We start from the raw sequence: 17,235 nt of genomic DNA on the forward strand, positions 1-17,235 counted from the left end.
TACTCGTTCACATTCATTTTTATTGACGCCTGCAAGAAATCTTATAGCAACGCTCCCTCCCGCACTTACGCAAAATGTTATTACAAGGCGCTATCGTCAACAAATGTAGACGTTCAAGATATTACAAATTCATGGTTTGCGTCAATTTTATGATACCGTAGTGACATATATACATTTACATACGTTATGTTACTAAACGAAAACGCTAGGGCGTTCCCTAAAGCAATATAATAAAGTTAATCCTGTTACCTTACTTGTTTAACGGAAAATTTAACTTATTCCAGAGTTATAAAGTCCATATGAAACACGGGGTTGATAAATACGTGTGTGTAGATAATAAATTGACTTTTTTAATCTACTTAATAGTTTGGGACTGCTAACAACGTGTCGTCGAATTATCTATTGTTGTCAGTTGTAGCTCAATTACTTATATATCGATTATCTAAGTTTTAGAACTTTTTAACGAACCAGGTAACTTTTTTAAACTATGTTGAATCTTTACTTAAATGACATTAAAATTTTCCGTTAAGGTTGCTAGTATGGACTGAGATCTTTCAAAATGTTAAATGGATCTGGGGGTTATACCTATTGTTTCGCGTTTTATAGCGAATGTTCACTTCTTCTTATTAAGAAAATTTTCAACGGGGAACAAATTATAGATATTTAATATTTAATAAACTACCAGATGCTATTAAGAATATAATAAAAAATGATAACAAAATGTTTATCGTTATTAAATCTCTTTTGATAGACAAGTGCTACAATTCACTCAACGAATATTTAAATTATGTTATATAATATGAATGAGAAAGATTAAATATGTAATGTAAAATAAGATATTAATGTAATTATATATAAATTTCTATAAAAATATAAATATAGTTTAGTGTGTAAGAAATTTTGCTGTGCCCATCATGTACCAACTATATTACTACCTATTAACACCTGTATAAAATGAAAATGAACATGATCGCAATAAAGATTCGAATTGAATTGAAATTGCTTTTTAACCCCCGACACAAAAACGACGGGGTGTTATAAGTTTGACGTGTCTGTCTGTCTGTTTGTTTGTCTGTCTGTGTATGTGTCTGTCTGTGGCACCGTAGCTCCCGAACGGGTGAACCGATTTCGATTTCGTTTTTTTGTTTGAAAGCTGAGTTAGTCGGAAGTGTTCTTAGCCATGTTTCATGAAAATCGGTCCACGATGTCGCGGTCGGGGGTTTTTTAAAAATTTTAATTTTGTATTTAGGTTATTTTTAGTTTCGTTCGGCATCAAAATATAGGAAATGTAATGTCTAAATGGCTGTCCATTATTATAATGGTCCTTTAAGAATATTGTGATCTGAATTACTAACAGGACTTAATTGATGGTGATTTCGGATATAAAAGAAATCCACATTATTTCCTGTAAAATGTATTTCAAAGTCAACTATCATTTTTGTATCTTGTAGATGTGGACAGAATATTGTTGACACGTGTCATATGGTGGGAATTGCCTTCTGCACGCCAGCTGTGCCATCGATTGCCTTGAGAAATTACACCTGACACTGTCACTTGATTAAGTAGGGTGCGTATCGGTCGATATAACTTTTCTTGATATATTTTTAGTCGTTGTAACGATCATTTGATATAATTATTGAATCATATAACAACGAATAATATACTAACAAATTATATAATTCTTATTTGATATAATGATCATTTTTTCGAATAACATTTATTATATGATACTTTGAGTATAATGCTTATTTCCGATAATAAATAAATTGTATAACACAAATTCTTTCTAAAGCACAGTTAGAATAACAAACAAATGTACAATAAATTAAATCCATCACTTACCAGAAAAGTAAATTAGGTTAGAACTGTGCAACGCGCTGCTACCAGAAAAATAGGTTAGGTTAGGTTAGAACTTTGACCCTTAAACATAGGTACTGCTATCAGAAAATTAGGTTAGGTTAGGTTAGAACTGTGATCTCTTCAAAAAAGAATAAAATTAATTCATTAGATGTTTTATACTGTTTGCTAGTTATATTATACTAGTCGTATATCAATAGATAGTTATACCATATAACGGTTATTATAAATAAGTGTTATACGAAGTAATGATTATACAAAATAAAAGTAGATATTTTGTGGTTATACCAAATGTTAATTATGTCAAATGACTAATTATATCCTTTAAATATATACCAAATGTTGTTATATCAAATGTTACTATACCAAAAAAAGTTATACCAATCATTACATACCCGATTAAGTACTGTAACTTTTACTTTTAAAACATACTTTTGTAGTAGTTATACATGTATACATTCTCACACGGGCCCCGATTCGAACTTTATGAAAAGATACCCACATGAAATAGATACCCTATTATAGTTATTTGTTTTACAAGGGGGCAAAGTAGTTTTTTAACCGCACGTGCCAATAATGATTCCCGAGCAAGCGAAAGATTCCAATATTGAACCGCGAGCGTAGCGAGTGGTTCAAAAAGTGGAATCTTGAGCGTTGCGAGGGTATCAAGGCACGAAGGTTAAACAAACTTTGCCACCGAGTGCAACACAACATTTTTCACCACACCAACACGAACAAAATACTGGCTATAAAACATCAAAATGAATGAAATCCATCAATTTATTCAATATTTATGATTCAAAATAATCATTTATAGGTAAAATCTAGCAGCCAGATTAAGACATCGAGTTAAAATTTGTATGAAATTGTGCCCCCTTGTGGATAAAATGCAATTTTGCTATCTGTTTTCGAATAGCAAAGAAAGCCTTTACCAGTTGGTGTGGTGAAAAATAATTTATTTGCCTGTGTGGTGACGGGTTAAAAATTTCACCGCTCCCTTTCTTCCCGTGGGTGTCGTAGAGGGCGACTGTGGGATATGGGTTAAATTGTGGCGTAGGCGAGAGGCTGGCAACCTGTCACTGCAATTGTGCTGCAATGTCACAGTTTTGCTTTCTTTCAACCCCTTATTTGCCAACTGCCACTGAAGCTTTAGTAGTTTCATGTGCTCTGCCTACTCCTTTATGGGATACAGGCGTGATTGTATGTATGTATCATTTATTTGAACCTGTATCAAACTGTTATTAAGACTTCATACAGGTGTTAAAGTACTTTCTTTACTACGTAAGACTAGCCGTATACCTAATTATTTACGTCTCCTTCACACGCTCTCGTAGTTGGCCCACTTTGATCGGCTAAACTGTGTACATTTATAACGAGCTGAACACTTTACAATTCTCGATGTGGAACGTGAAATTTAGCTTCAAGAAACGAGGTACAGTCAGTCACACTTAGAGTAACGTTTAAAATCTAGATTATTGTCTTTGCATTAGGTGGACAGACAAGGCGTAGTTAGCAAGAATAGCAGGTTAGTCCGTTTTCACATTACCCGATCCGATATCGGATGTCGGAAGGATTTCAATAGAAAAATCCAAGATTTCACCACCCCCTTTCTTCCCGTGGGTGTCGTAGAAGTCGACTGTGGGATATGGGTTAAATTGTGGCGTAGGCGAGAGGCTGGCAACCTGTCACTGCAATGTCACAGTTTCATTTTCTTTCAACCCCTTATTTGCCAAGAGTGGCACTGAAACTTGAGTAGTTTCATGTGCTCTGCCTACCCCTTCATGGGATACAGGCGTGATTGTATGTTATGTATGTATGTAAATCCAAGATTTATAAATTAGAATAATTTTATTTTACGTGATTTATATTTTTTTCTTTATTTACATGAACATATTTATTTACATAATTATATAAGAAAGTAAGACTAAACTTAAAAGCTAGCTAATGTCTAAAATAGGCCCTTGAGGCATTGTACCAAGGATACTGGCGACATTTCCTCGCTGTATCGCAATGCAGATACGTTGTGCGAGGAAGTCGCCAGCTCTGCTATTATATTAAATGGTTTACCACTCTTTTTGTAACAACCTAAACAATAAACATATAGGTACCATGAATATTAGACATTTTTGAATAGATTACTCGGTAGCATAAACTTCACAGAAAATGGAATTAATTGGGTGGATAAAGTGAATAATTGATATATTTAATATTTCTTAAATTATTTATATATAGCTGACCACAAATTTCTGTAAATGGTTCAAAACGTCGTGATGTATTGTAAATTTAATATATGCGATATAAGCCGTTTCCATAGATTTATTTCATGAGTAACTGTCTCGCTAATCAAAATCAATATTTCACATTTTAATTTAAACCAATAAAAATAAAACTATTCCATGTAAGAGTGTACGTCATTAAGAGTCGATGGAGGTAGGAGGGGCAATACATGTTTTATTTCTTGTAACACGTTGGAAGCGCCTGAAAAGGTCGCTGGGCAATTGTTGCTTACGTCCGATGCTTAGCGGCAGGCGCACCAAAATACAAAATACAAAATACAAAATCATTTATTCAGCAAATAGGCCACGGGGGCACTTTTACATGTCAACATTACAGAGTATTCATTAAAGTTAAACAAATGAAATTAATAGAAATATTAACTAAAAATATTAATCATAAGCAAAGTAGCTATACACTGATATAGAATTAGAGATGTATAAAGTCTCTAAATGTCATATTATTACTAACTATAATCAATACATAAAGAAAGTGCAAACAGATACAAAGATAAAAGAAATCTATAATACTTCAATAGTTGTAAAAGACTGAATATTACAAGTAAAAATATTATACTTAATCAAATAATCCATGGAGATGTATAGCGTCTCCAAGAGTCAAATTTTATAAAATTAAAATATTTAAAAGTAAAAACCTTTGTCAAATAATACAAAAAAAAAATAAAAAATACAGAAAATGAACAGCTAAATTACACATTTCAAGAGATGTACAAGTCTCTAGTTGTCAATCATTAAAGAACAAATCAAGTTTACAAATAAGGGCCAATCAAGGTTACAAATTAAGTTTAAAAATATAATCAAAATCTCAGAGATGTATAAGGTCTCTAAGTGTCCAAAAAACTAACATTAACTTAATCAAACGACAACAAGGTCATTAAAGAAGGAGTCTATTTTAAAATAAAATATAATCAAAATCTCAGAGATGTATAAAGTCTCTAAGTGTCCAAAAGCTAAAATTAACTAAATTAAACGACAACGTGATGGTCTCTAGTGTCATCCTTAAGACATTACTTACTTAAGTTTAATTCTTACAAGAACCGAATGTAGTGTCTCGCAATCCGCTCAAAAGTAAAGTTAAATAATCTAACAAAACATGTGGCCCAGGTAAGCTTGAACAGACCAGTCTCCACAAACAGCACCCGTTCACGAGTATGACGCGTATCTCAGCCATCGCCTCCCTCAACCTCCATTCGGGAAGGTGGCGACCCGATCAACACGCCACCGTAAGCAAAGACTTTTAAGCGAGCATGACATGTTCAAGCTAACAGCAAATTGACAAAAGAAAAATCGACACAGTGAAACACGACATTAAGCTTGTAGGTGACATTAAAGAGGGCAACAATGCCTAGTATAGCTATACATAACTAATTACATGCTCAACGTGACTTAGAGATGTAAAGGTCTCTAAGGGTCAGTGTACTATCATACTTTAAATAAGTTTTATATAACTACGCTATATAATGAAAACAAAAATCTTAGAGGTGTATAAGGAAATATTTCGTAATTGAATGAATTGAACATTTACCACATAAGAATAGGCTAGTTTCCTGCTAGTCAAATCAGCTTCTTTTTAAGAACTGTCAAAACGATTTGCTAATATGGTATTACTATGAAATACTGAGGAGTGACGTCACGGTCAATTCATTTTGTTTTTTTGTTTTATAACTTTTTCTTTGACTTATTAAATAGAAATTATATTTAAACATAACTACTGTCCATATTTTCTTCTAATTATGTGGTGCTTTATTTCGTGCACTGCATCAAATATTTTATTTTAAGTATAGGAAACTAACCTATTGAACATTTATTTTAAACACATAAGAATTGTGTGCAGAAAATGACATCTGTATGGAAATTATCGTATATTTATTCAGCATACAAATACAGGTAGAGAGGAGAGGAGACAGGAGACATTCAGAAAAAACAAACAGAATCATCATCATCATCATTAGGACGACGTTCATTCCGAGTTACCTATATTTTATTTACAAAACTGATTAGGTTTAGCTTGTTGGACTAGTAGTGTTTTAGACCTTAATGACCATGATAATTTAGACCTTATTATGGATAACCTGACCACAAAATGAAAATTAAAAATAAAACCCCGACCGCGACATAGTGGACCGATTTTCATGAAACATGGCTAAGAACACTCCCGACTAACTCAGCTTTCAGACAAAAAAAAACTAAATCTAAATCGGTTCATCCGTTCGGGAGCTACGATGCCACAGACAGACAGACACACACACAGACAGACAGACAAACAGACAAACAGACAAACAGACAGACAGACAGAGTCGTTTTTGCGTCGGGGGTTTAAAACTAACGTTGACTAAAATGTATTCACACAAGTAATGGTTAATTATGAATTTCAAAGAAAATCGTAATGAATAGGGAGCTTTTTAATACTTATGTACGTTACGTAGCATAAATGGTACTTGAATCAATCATTGAAAGATTTCTCAGAAGTGGCCACACTCATCGATTCTCACGGTATTTTTTACTTAAGTGACGGTTACTGGAATTCCTTCGCTTGTTGTTTATACTTAACATTAAAAGTTATGTACTTTTATTATTACTATATATATACTTTTATTCATTTTTTTATATACTACGTCGGTGGCAAACAAGCATACGGCCCGCCTGATGTAAAGCGGTCACCGTAATCTATGGACGCCTGCAACTCAAACAGTGTCACATGCGCGTTGCCATCCCATTAGAAACTTGTACATTCCCTTTTGCTGTGTTAAGTACACAGCAAAAAGGAGTGTACAAGTTCTAAGGAGGGTTCGGGTTGCCGACGACTCAAAAGACAATAGACGGAACAAGTTAGTTCCGTAAGTCCTCCTGTCATCAGCACACCGCACCCTCGTTGACCTTCATTACCAAGCTACTATTTTTAACCCCCGAGTTTGACGTGTCTGTCTGTCTGTCTGTTTTTCTGTCGGTTTGTATGTGTGTGTGTCTGTCTTGGTCTGTCTGTGGCATCGTAGGTCTCGCCCGGATGAACAGATTTGGATATAGTTCTTTTTAGGGTTCCGTAGTCAACTAGGAACCCTTATAGTTTCGCCATGTCTGTCTGTCCGTCCGTCCGTCCGTCCGCGGATAATCTCAGTAACCGTTAGCACTAGAAAGCTGAAATTTGGTACCAATATGTATATCAATCACGCCAACAAAGTGCAAAAATAAAAAATGGCAAAAAATGTTTTATTAGGGTACCCCCCCTACATGTAAAGTGGGGGCTGATATTTTTTTTCATTCCAACCCCAACGTGTGATATATTGTTGGATAGGTATTTAAAAATGAATAAGGGTTTACTAAAATCGTTTTTTGATAATATTAATATTTTCGGAAATAATCGCTCCTAAAGGAAAAAAAAGTGCGTCCCCCCCCTCTAACTTTTGAACCATATGTTTAAAAAATATGAAAAAAATCACAAAAGTAGAACTTTATAAAGACTTTCTAGGAAAATTGTTTTGAACTTAATAGGATTATTAGTTTTTGAAAAAAATACGGAAAACTACGGAACCCTACACTGAGCGTGGCCCGACACGCTCTTGGCCGGTTTTTTTGTTTGAAAGCTGAATACAGCTTTCAAACAAAAAAACCGGCCAAGAACTAATAAGTCGGGAGTGTTCTTAGCTATGTTTCATGATACGATTATCATGACCGATGTCTACTGTGTCGGTTTTTAGGGTTCCGTAGTCAACTAGGAACCCTTATAGTTTCGCCATGTCTGTCTGTCCGTCCGTCCGTCCGTCCGTCCGCGGATAATCTCAGTAACCGTTTGAGAAAAATACAGAAAACTACGGAACCCTACACTGAGCGTGGCCCGACACGCTCTTGGCCGGTTTTTAATATTTTTATTTGATATGGCTTAATGGTAGGACTGTATTCAAACTACTCCTTGTAGATAGGTATCAAATGACGCTTCAGAAGCTAGCTACCATTCTGTAACCACTAAACATTGGAAAAATAAACGTTGACATTTCCGACCACAAACTGTACTGATAAATCTACATTTATTTATTAAGTTTTAAAGGAGACTTTTTATTTTTTCCTAATTAAGGTCGGAGGTAATTTGAATGATTCTGAACCCGAATTTGCAAAAAATCTCAAAAATCTAAATCTTTGAGATGGGTCCGTATAGCAGGAACGGGACAAAATGACGTATTCCTAAGTAGTTTTAGCTATGTTGACAAAGATCGACCAAACATTACACATAGTTTATGTTATTGATATACATTGGAACTTGTAAACAGGCAGACAATGATGTTTACATTGTAGGCATACCGTCGTCGGCCGGCGGAGACATATTCGGGAAAAAACATGTACGAAACGGACGCAAGAGATTTTGGTTATAGATTTTTTTTCAACACTTGTTAGCAAAAAGGGATTTCATGTGTGTTAGTTCTAAATTATGGCTGTGAAGTGTAATTTCTAGAACAAAAAATCATTAAATGTGTGAGTTAAAGTTAAATTTAAATTCGGCCAAAAGGCGATCAAAAGTGCATAGAATTTGTTTTCAGTAAGTGTCAAATCCTGGATATTCACTGACTAATGAAAAACTTCACAAAATCTAAGAAAAGACATAGTTACATTTGTGCAACTTCGAATTAATTGTTGTTAAAGAAAACGAAGGGACTTCAGTGCTACCATTGACGTCCGAACCGGCCACGAAAAGACACACCACACCAGTCAGAAAAATGGCATTGACAATCAATATATATCGTGTTTAACAAAAGACGATCTGAGAATCAGGCCCAGTCAGATGCAGAAGTGGAAAAAGCGAGGAAATGGTGCAATGAGCTCGAACGTCACGGATGATCTGTGCAGGGTCTGCGATGGCAGGATAGAGTGTGCTCCGACGGCCATACTGCTCATTTCTCTGGTGCATACCCTGTATGGGACCATCGGACCGAAACCGGATTACTTTGGGAAGAACAGGTAAGTATCCTGTGTACTTTTCTCGACCAAATCGTGATAAAATTGCAAAAAGGCCAGGGGCCCATTTCTCAAAGCTGAAAGTTACAAGTTACAAGCTGAAGTCTCTTTCCAACTTGTCATATTAGACATTGACAACCAATTGTAACTCGTAGCTTTGTGAAATGGGCCTCAGGTCGAAACCGATGAGCATGTATGAGGAACGATATGAAAGTGCGTGAAGCGAATGGTTTGTCAGGATTGTAGCAAATATAAGTTCGTGATCTCTGCCCACTCCTCTAAGAAACAGGCGTGATTGTATAATTTTGGTGAATGAGAGAACAGCTTGGAGGAGGATCTGCCTAAGAAAACAACTCAAACATTATTGGGATAGGTAGACTACATTTACAGATGATTAATTTAAATTCACTGTACACTGTACCTAGGTATTTTTAAAGCCAAAAACGATTCTGAAACTTTGGGATAAATAAGTATTCTTTTCACGGTTAGTATAAATTTCAACTGTTTACGTGCAACTCTGAAAACAAGTCTGCTATGATTTAAGTATCGTCCGTAAAACTTGGCAGTCGTTCAAAACTATCTTTTGCATAACAAACATTTCTTTGTACTTGCCCCGATTGTACTTATATTGCCTTAGGCCGGCAACAGACAGTCGTAAATTTCATAATCTTAAAAAATCATAATCTTATGAAATCAAATCGAGTGCACGGATTTCCATACAATTTCGCAACTGTCCACAAACAGTCTTATTTTTTAAGATATGATTTTTTAAGATTATGAAATTTAAGACTGTCTGTTGCCGGCCTTACATGTGAAGTAAAAATTGTCTATGTTAACACTTTTAACGTTTTTCCGGGACAGCTGCTCCGTAAAAAAAGTCCCATGCCCATACCGTCGGTATGGGACGTTATCATCATTATTTATATCTAGGGTTTTCTGTGATTTATAGTCTTGACACATGATTCCAGAGCCAACCTAACCCGTCAAGCCAAAGGCCAGGAGAAGTACCCCCACTCCAAGTACCAGGAGCCATACGACATTGAATACGACTTCGTGGTCGTCGGCGGCGGGACGGCAGGCTGCGTGGTGGCCAGCAGACTTTCCGAAAACAAGCAATGGAAGGTAAATTGAAAAAATAAATAAGTCACACGAAATGCCTACTTTTAAAGGCTGGTTTTAGTGTTACGCGAAGCGATCCGCATCGGATTAATATGTAGGTATTAAGTTCAGGGAATTTTAGAGTGCCGCGAACGGGTCTCAACTTCATACAAATTGGTCGTGCGGATCGCTCCGCGTGGATGGTCCGCGTGACACTAAAACCAGCTGGAGACCAGTGGCCAAATGACAGGTTTTTAACAAGATTTCGATAGCAGTTTGGGCAGGCTCTCGGAGAACAATCAATGGGTAATTCTCAAAATAGTGGCATCGTACCCTGCCATCACGTTTTTGAATAGAAAGTATGCGAAATATATAATTTTCACATATAATTAAAATTTTCATAAGTAGGCATTAACGTGACACATCGAGGCCAACACATATTTTTTCTATAAATATAATACTTTTGTAAAAAAAAATAAAGAAGACCGTTTTCTACTGTACCCTGCCTTGTCACAACGCGACACTGCTCAAGTTTTCGCTCTATAGATTATTAAATTGCAGTTTTATGATAATAAAATATCGTTTTTTGTACAGAATAGACTACTATATTCTTAAATATACGTTGCACGGGATGTTTCGATTACTTTTGAACACTAATTTTCACCTTCAAAGTTTGTCCAGCGATATTTTCTCCATATCCTGTGCGTCCGCGGTATTGCACCTCACTCACTCACAGAAAGTCTTATTGAGGCCCTAATATACGTAAAACACGTAGCCAGTATGGTTCTAGCCGCCGGTGTAAAGGTTTGTGTGTGAGGTGCTGCGGTCTTGTGGTTAGAAGTTTTCAAAGTGTGACGTCCGGAGTTTGTAACAGGTATGTCCACTTTATTCTGGCATGATTATTTTAAAATATAAATACGGCAGTTTTTTTACCAATAACATTTTAATGTTGTATTGAAGTATAACTATGTCTATTAAAATTATGACAGTTGTATTATCAACAGTTTCGGAGATAATATCTAGTTAATCGGATTTTCACTACACCCTGTGTAACTTTATCCTGCCATCACTCTGCAGGGTAAAGTGACTGTTGACAGGATAAAGAAACACAAGTAAAAAAAAGCTATTTTGACATGGTTTTTACTAACTTGCAATGTATGTATGTTTGTATGTATGTATTGTATGTTGAGGTCAAATCTTGCAACCCAATTTGAAGCAGAAATATTCAACCGACTGAGCTGAAATTTTGTATACACGCTGCGGATGACGTTCGCATATAAGCGCCGATATGGGGCATTGGGTCCTTTGATATTGGGCAATAGTCTGCTCAGCGCCGAAGCAGTCCCGACGAGGCTAGGAACCATTTTGATAAAATGTTCCTCGGAGTACCAATTTTGGTTTGAATTTAAGGCCAAGTACTTAATTTGGGGCGTAAGAGGGACCGCCTCACCGCCAATAGGCAAGGCAACATCCCTATCGCTCTTGCATATAGGCATTACAGAACCAGATGGCATTTCGATCGGCGTATAGCGTCAACGATTATCATTTTGGCAAGGTCGGCAGCAATCACTTTTTTCGGGCAGAAGCCAACCTTTCCTTCGAAAACCACGTCATCGGTCGTGGCAAGTAACACCGCAAGCCCAAACAAATTAATGCGCCTAACTGTGAGCTCAGTTGCCACTGTGGCTCTCCTTATTATCCTGGTACTTTCTTCCCCTCACGGCTACTATTGTGTCATCGGCATAACAAATGGTGATCATGCGGAGAAGTTGGACTACTCTGATAGCCAAGTCAAAGCCAATGCTCCAGAGCAGGCGCCCAGTACCGACCCCTGTGGAAAACTGTGGGTAGGTTATGATTATTATTATGAATATGCATGTGGGTAAGAAGAAGAATAAGGAAGTCAGTCTTGATTTGAGCACGTAGTCTCATTGACCTGTCCCTATACGTTTATATGGCGCAGCCGGTAGGAACACCACACTCCATTCGTCTTTCTAGGCAGTACTCTATCTGCAAGGTAATGCCCTATGGTGAATGATGATCTTCAAATAGAAAGGCGCATCGTGGAAGCAATGCGCCTATTTTATTACCACATAAGGAAGAAAGCCGAAGTAATTGGCAATGTCAAGAGATACTGCGATAGCTCCCTGCCTTTTCTCTGCTACCAGACCGCTGTATTTATGCAGCGCATCAATTGCGTCTATCGCTCCTCCCAGAACCCGATCTCTGATGTTTGGGCACGTGTCTTTCAAAATGCGTGCACAGCAGTAGATGAGACTTACGATGATGCGCTCAACATCGTGCCAGTTTCATCTAGGAGGGCAATGGGACGGTATCCTAAGGGACAGTCAGCTGGACTACCCTTTTTTCGAAAGGCACAGTCTGCCCACCTTCCAACGAGAATTTATACCCTCTCGGAGGCAGTCGTCAATGTGGCCACGTAATCTACTTCCAAGATGTTTAAAGAGCCAAGGCACACCGTCCGGCCCTAGAGTGGCCCTCATTTTAAATACTGACCTCATTATCTCGACATCTTTTACCAAGGAGACATCAAGGAGACGAACCAACTCTTCCACTGGGGCAGCCATTGCAGGCATTACATGCACAAGTACAACTCACATTGTGAATCATGATATGTGCTTTGTTGTTTTACAAGACTGTTTATTGCACATAAAAAAGTACAAAATGGTGTACATAATGCCTTAAGGCATTCTCTACCAGTCAAACACTGCAGGCATCGTGACTGAAAATAATAATCAAATATCACTGTACTTCAACTGTTTTGAATAAAAAATAATGGATATTGTTTAAATAAATATTTTTTTTGCTTTTGTTTCTACTTAAAGAAAAAAAAATGAATCCTAACGAAATCATAATAGTCGATATACGTTGAATTATTAGTGGTAAACTTGTTTTTTTATTCAAACTCTCTTTATCCTGCCACGTTTTCCCTGCTACCCTGTCTATTCACTTTCTCCTGTATGTCTAAAATTTCAACTCGCTATAAGTTCTACGTTTTTACGACTATTTCGTTCCCTCCTGCAAATTCCGTATCATTGATGCACTCAAAAACATATTTAAATCCAAAAAGGTACAAAAAACCATTTTCATTTTTTTTCATTCACTTTACCCTGACGGTGCCACTTTTTTGAGAACGAACCCAATAGAAGGTAATTGCTAAAATGACTTAATTTATTAGTCCAAATGGTAAGTTTTTTGCAACTTTTCGATCGCCGTGTGGCATTTGTTTTTTAGTACTTAGCCTGTTTTACTTGAGATATCAGCGCTTTTTTAGCTGTATCGGATATATTATTTTGTAAATTACCTTTCAAGTAAAAAAAAAACTAGTTTTAAGCATGTGCTTGAGGCTGAGGCGTAGCTTTATTTGTAGCTTTATTTGACGTTCATATGCGCATTGTAATATGCCTGCTTGAAAAATAAATATGTCATTTTCATTTTCAATTACTACCAAGTTGTAAACATTTATTTTTTACATTATATATCCTGCGCCCTTCCAACAGTCGATAATCAGTCGAGGCAACCTACTTGAGAGTGCTTCAGATTATCAGCACTTAACGATGCTATGTTAAGTGGCAATGCATGTGAGCATTAGTTCGTCTTTTAGTATAATTTATTTGTTTACTACACATACGATATTATATTCAGTTATTCTTTTTATGGCTCATAAATCAAAATAATCTAAGTTAACTTAAATGTACCCTTCAGATGGTTCAAATGTAGTTTTTTTTTATCATTTCTCATTTACTAGTGAAACGCAATAAGGAATATTGTTTTACTCTTAGGCCAGGAATCAGGCACGTTGGGTACTGCAAAATGGCGGCAATGATTATAGAAAACATTTAGTATGATAGACACTAGTAGGAACCCTCTATGATTCAAAAACCACAAACTACAATTAGTAGCCTAAATATAGGAACCTAAGCTCTTTTGTTCCTCATTGAATAAACAAAATCAATGAATAAACAAAAGTGCCTGAATTCTATTTATTTCCTAGGTGTTGCTTCTTGAAGCAGGCCCCGAAGAACCCAAGATGGCGCTGATTCCCGGCTTGACTAGCGAGTTCCGCGGCTCTAGCTTGGACTGGAATTACAGCATGAGGCCTAAGAAAGGGTAAGTCCCTATTCATAAAAAAGTTACTGAATTGATTAGTTAAAAAGTGTTTTGTCCCTTTCTCGCAAATACATAAGTTACCCTGACAGAAAGGGGCAAAACACTTTTTTTATGAATAAGGGTATTTAATAACCTAACCACAAAATTAAAATTTTGAAAAAACCCCCGACCGCGACATAGTGGACCGATTTTCATGAAACATGGCTAAGAACACTCCCGACTAACTCAGCTTCCAGACAAAAAAAACTAAATCTAAATCGGTTCATCCGTTCGGGAGCTACGATGCCACAGACAGACACTCACACAGACAGACAAACCGACAGACAGACAGACAGACGGACAGACAGACAGACAGACAGACACGTCAAACTTATAACACCCCTTCGTTTTTGCGTCAGGGGGTTAAAAAGTGCAGGCTTTAAGAGAAGGGCCACTGAAAACTTTAAAGAGGCAAACTTAAATGTTCTGCTGATTTTAGACTTGTACGGCGTTTTAACACATTTAACTAATTTTTTTTGTGTATTTACAAAGTTGACGACCCACCAGTCATACCTATTCACGTACTTACCTATTACATCAAAAAGTTGCTTCATATTCTATCTGAATACTTATCGTATCTACAGCTAATGTTTGTTAAATTTTAAACTTCGAACCCGGCCGCTTGTTGTTTAAAGGTATGTTTACTTACATTCATAACGGAAAAAAACTTTTAAGTACATAAGAATCCGAGTATTGTCATTATGACACAAAATATTCTGAAAAGCCAACCTTTTTAAAACAGCACACTTAATACTAGTTGTAACATATCGTGTAGTGGGCGTCCATAATATCTAATCCACCTGTTAATGGTCATTTAATTTCTACTCGTATCTCGGCGTAATATCTCGTCCACTTTATAACATCTATCACTCACGCAAGCAGTTAACTTTTTAGTTCAGCATAAACTATTAAAGTGACTAGTACGTGCTAACTGCTTATAATTTATAAGTGAACTTTCAGAAATATTAGAAATCTTTTTTTTAATACCTCGTCGGTGGGAAACAGGCTTGCAACTCAAGGGGTGTCACTCCATATTATATTGAAATTTTGAAAAAAATTCAGAAAATTATTGCAAGATACATGTAACTATATCTACTCAGACCACGCTAAAGTTTCATGCCGTCATATGAGAACATATGCGAAGCTCAATATTTAGCTTATACTAAGATATATCCACGTAAGAATTTTACTGCAAAATATGTTCTAATACTCGTAGTTATGTCTTGCATATTCAAGCGAAATAAATCGTCGTCTGAATCAATTCTATTAGAATCGGCATTCCTCTTTTCATTATCATCATTGCCATGTCAGCTGTCTGTCGCCCACTGCTAAGCATAGGTCTCTAACTCTCTATTCTACCACGCTTGCTCGTTGTTAACCTAATCTTATAATATACTTCTTTTATAATGTTTGCTCTCTTCCTCAGATTCTGCCGTAACCGCGGCGGCAAAGGCTGCGAGGTGGTCCAGGGCCGCGTGCTGGGTGGCACCAGCTCCATCAACGACATGGCCTACATGCGCGGCAGCGCCGCCGACTACGACGAGTGGGCCGTTATCGGCAACCACGGCTGGGACTTCTCCCACGTCCTCCCCTACTACAGGTACTCCGAGGGCAACTACGACAAAGACATCTCCAAGAACAAACTCTTCCACTCGACCCAAGGACCTCTAGATGTCGGCAGATACCCGTACGCCGATTACAACGTCGATGTCCTATTAAGCGCACTCAATGAACTAGGGTACAATTACACAGATATCAATTCAAGAGACCAGTTAGGCTTCATGAGAATACAAACCATGTCTTATTTCGGGGAAAGAGTCAGCTCGTACACCGCTTTTATTGAAGCTATCAGAAATCAGAGAAGTAACTTAGATATAGGCACAGAAGCGCTTGTAACCAAAATAAAGTTTCTTGATGGAGACGAAATTAAAGCTACGGGAGTCGATTATGTTACAAATGGTACAAAAATAAGAGTTAAAGTCAATAAAGAAGTTATTTTAAGCGCCGGTGCTATCAATTCACCAAAATTGTTAATGGCTTCTGGCATAGGTCCTAAGGAATACTTAGAGTTTTTAGGTATAAATGTTGTTAATGATTTAGCTGTAGGTTCTAATTTTCATGATCACGTAGCGGTATGTTTACCTGTTATAAAGTTGGGGAAGACATCGACGAATAAAAAGTTTCCAGAAAAATTAAAGGACATATCACAGTATTACATGAAAAGCAATGGTCCTTTGTCGGCAAATTTTCAAGTGGTGGCATTTTTAGAGACCAATGTATCAGACATACTTAATACAGCTGATATCGAAATAAGATTCAAGGGACACAACTCCAATATGTACTATAGTCACATAGATATGTGCGTTTCTCTTTTAACGCCTAAAAGCCGCGGTCAAGTAATTCTAAATTCTAGCGATCCATTATATGGTAATCCTCTGATATACCCGAACTTTCTAAAAGTTCCAGCAGACGAGAGGAAATTGCTGTACGGAATACAAGAGGTTGTGAAGCTTTTTGATACAGAAGTATTCAGAACGGCACAGCTGGAGTTTGACCCGCGGCCCATACTGAACAACGAATGCCAAGACTATGAGAAGGTGTCTGATGAATTTTGGTTATGTATCATTCGATATTTCTCAAGCCCTGCGCATAACTATGTAGGCACGTGTAAAATGGGCACAAGCGCCGATCCAACAGCAGTAGTAGATCAAAAATTAAAAGTATATGGAGTAAAGAACTTGAGAGTGGTCGACGCATCTGTTATTCCAAAAATAACTAGAGGTTCTACTGCAGCTCCGGTTATTATGATAGCTGAAAAAGCTAGTGATTTAATAAAAACAGATTGGTATTGATTTCATTGTTTTATTTTAGC

General features: G+C 36.8%; 1 protein-coding gene across 1 annotated transcript; it reads left to right on the forward strand.

The window, feature by feature from the left end:
* Positions 1-8,679: 8,679 nt before the first annotated feature.
* LOC125234835 (glucose dehydrogenase [FAD, quinone]-like) lies at positions 8,680-17,215 on the forward strand. The gene is made up of 4 exons (XM_048141249.1): positions 8,680-9,098; positions 10,064-10,217; positions 14,209-14,324; positions 15,790-17,215. The coding sequence occupies exons 1-4, from the start codon at positions 8,923-8,925 to the stop codon at positions 17,213-17,215; spliced, it is 1,872 nt and encodes a 623-aa protein (XP_047997206.1). The 5' UTR covers positions 8,680-8,922.
* The last annotated feature ends 20 nt before the right edge of the window (positions 17,216-17,235 follow it).

This window comes from Leguminivora glycinivorella, chromosome 16 (assembly GCF_023078275.1).
Source record: "Leguminivora glycinivorella isolate SPB_JAAS2020 chromosome 16, LegGlyc_1.1, whole genome shotgun sequence".
Lineage (NCBI taxonomy): Eukaryota > Metazoa > Arthropoda > Insecta > Lepidoptera > Tortricidae > Leguminivora > Leguminivora glycinivorella.

Excerpts from the sequence above, each read along its gene's own strand:
- LOC125234835 (XM_048141249.1), top strand. The coding sequence starts at position 8,923 with ATGCAGAAGTGGAAAAAGCGAGGAAATGGTGCAATGAGCTCGAACGTC. Across the intron at positions 9,099-10,063 it reads GATTACTTTGGGAAGAACAG|AGCCAACCTAACCCGTCAAG; the intron begins GTAAGTATCCTG and ends ACATGATTCCAG. Across the intron at positions 10,218-14,208 it reads CCGAAAACAAGCAATGGAAG|GTGTTGCTTCTTGAAGCAGG; the intron begins GTAAATTGAAAA and ends TTTATTTCCTAG.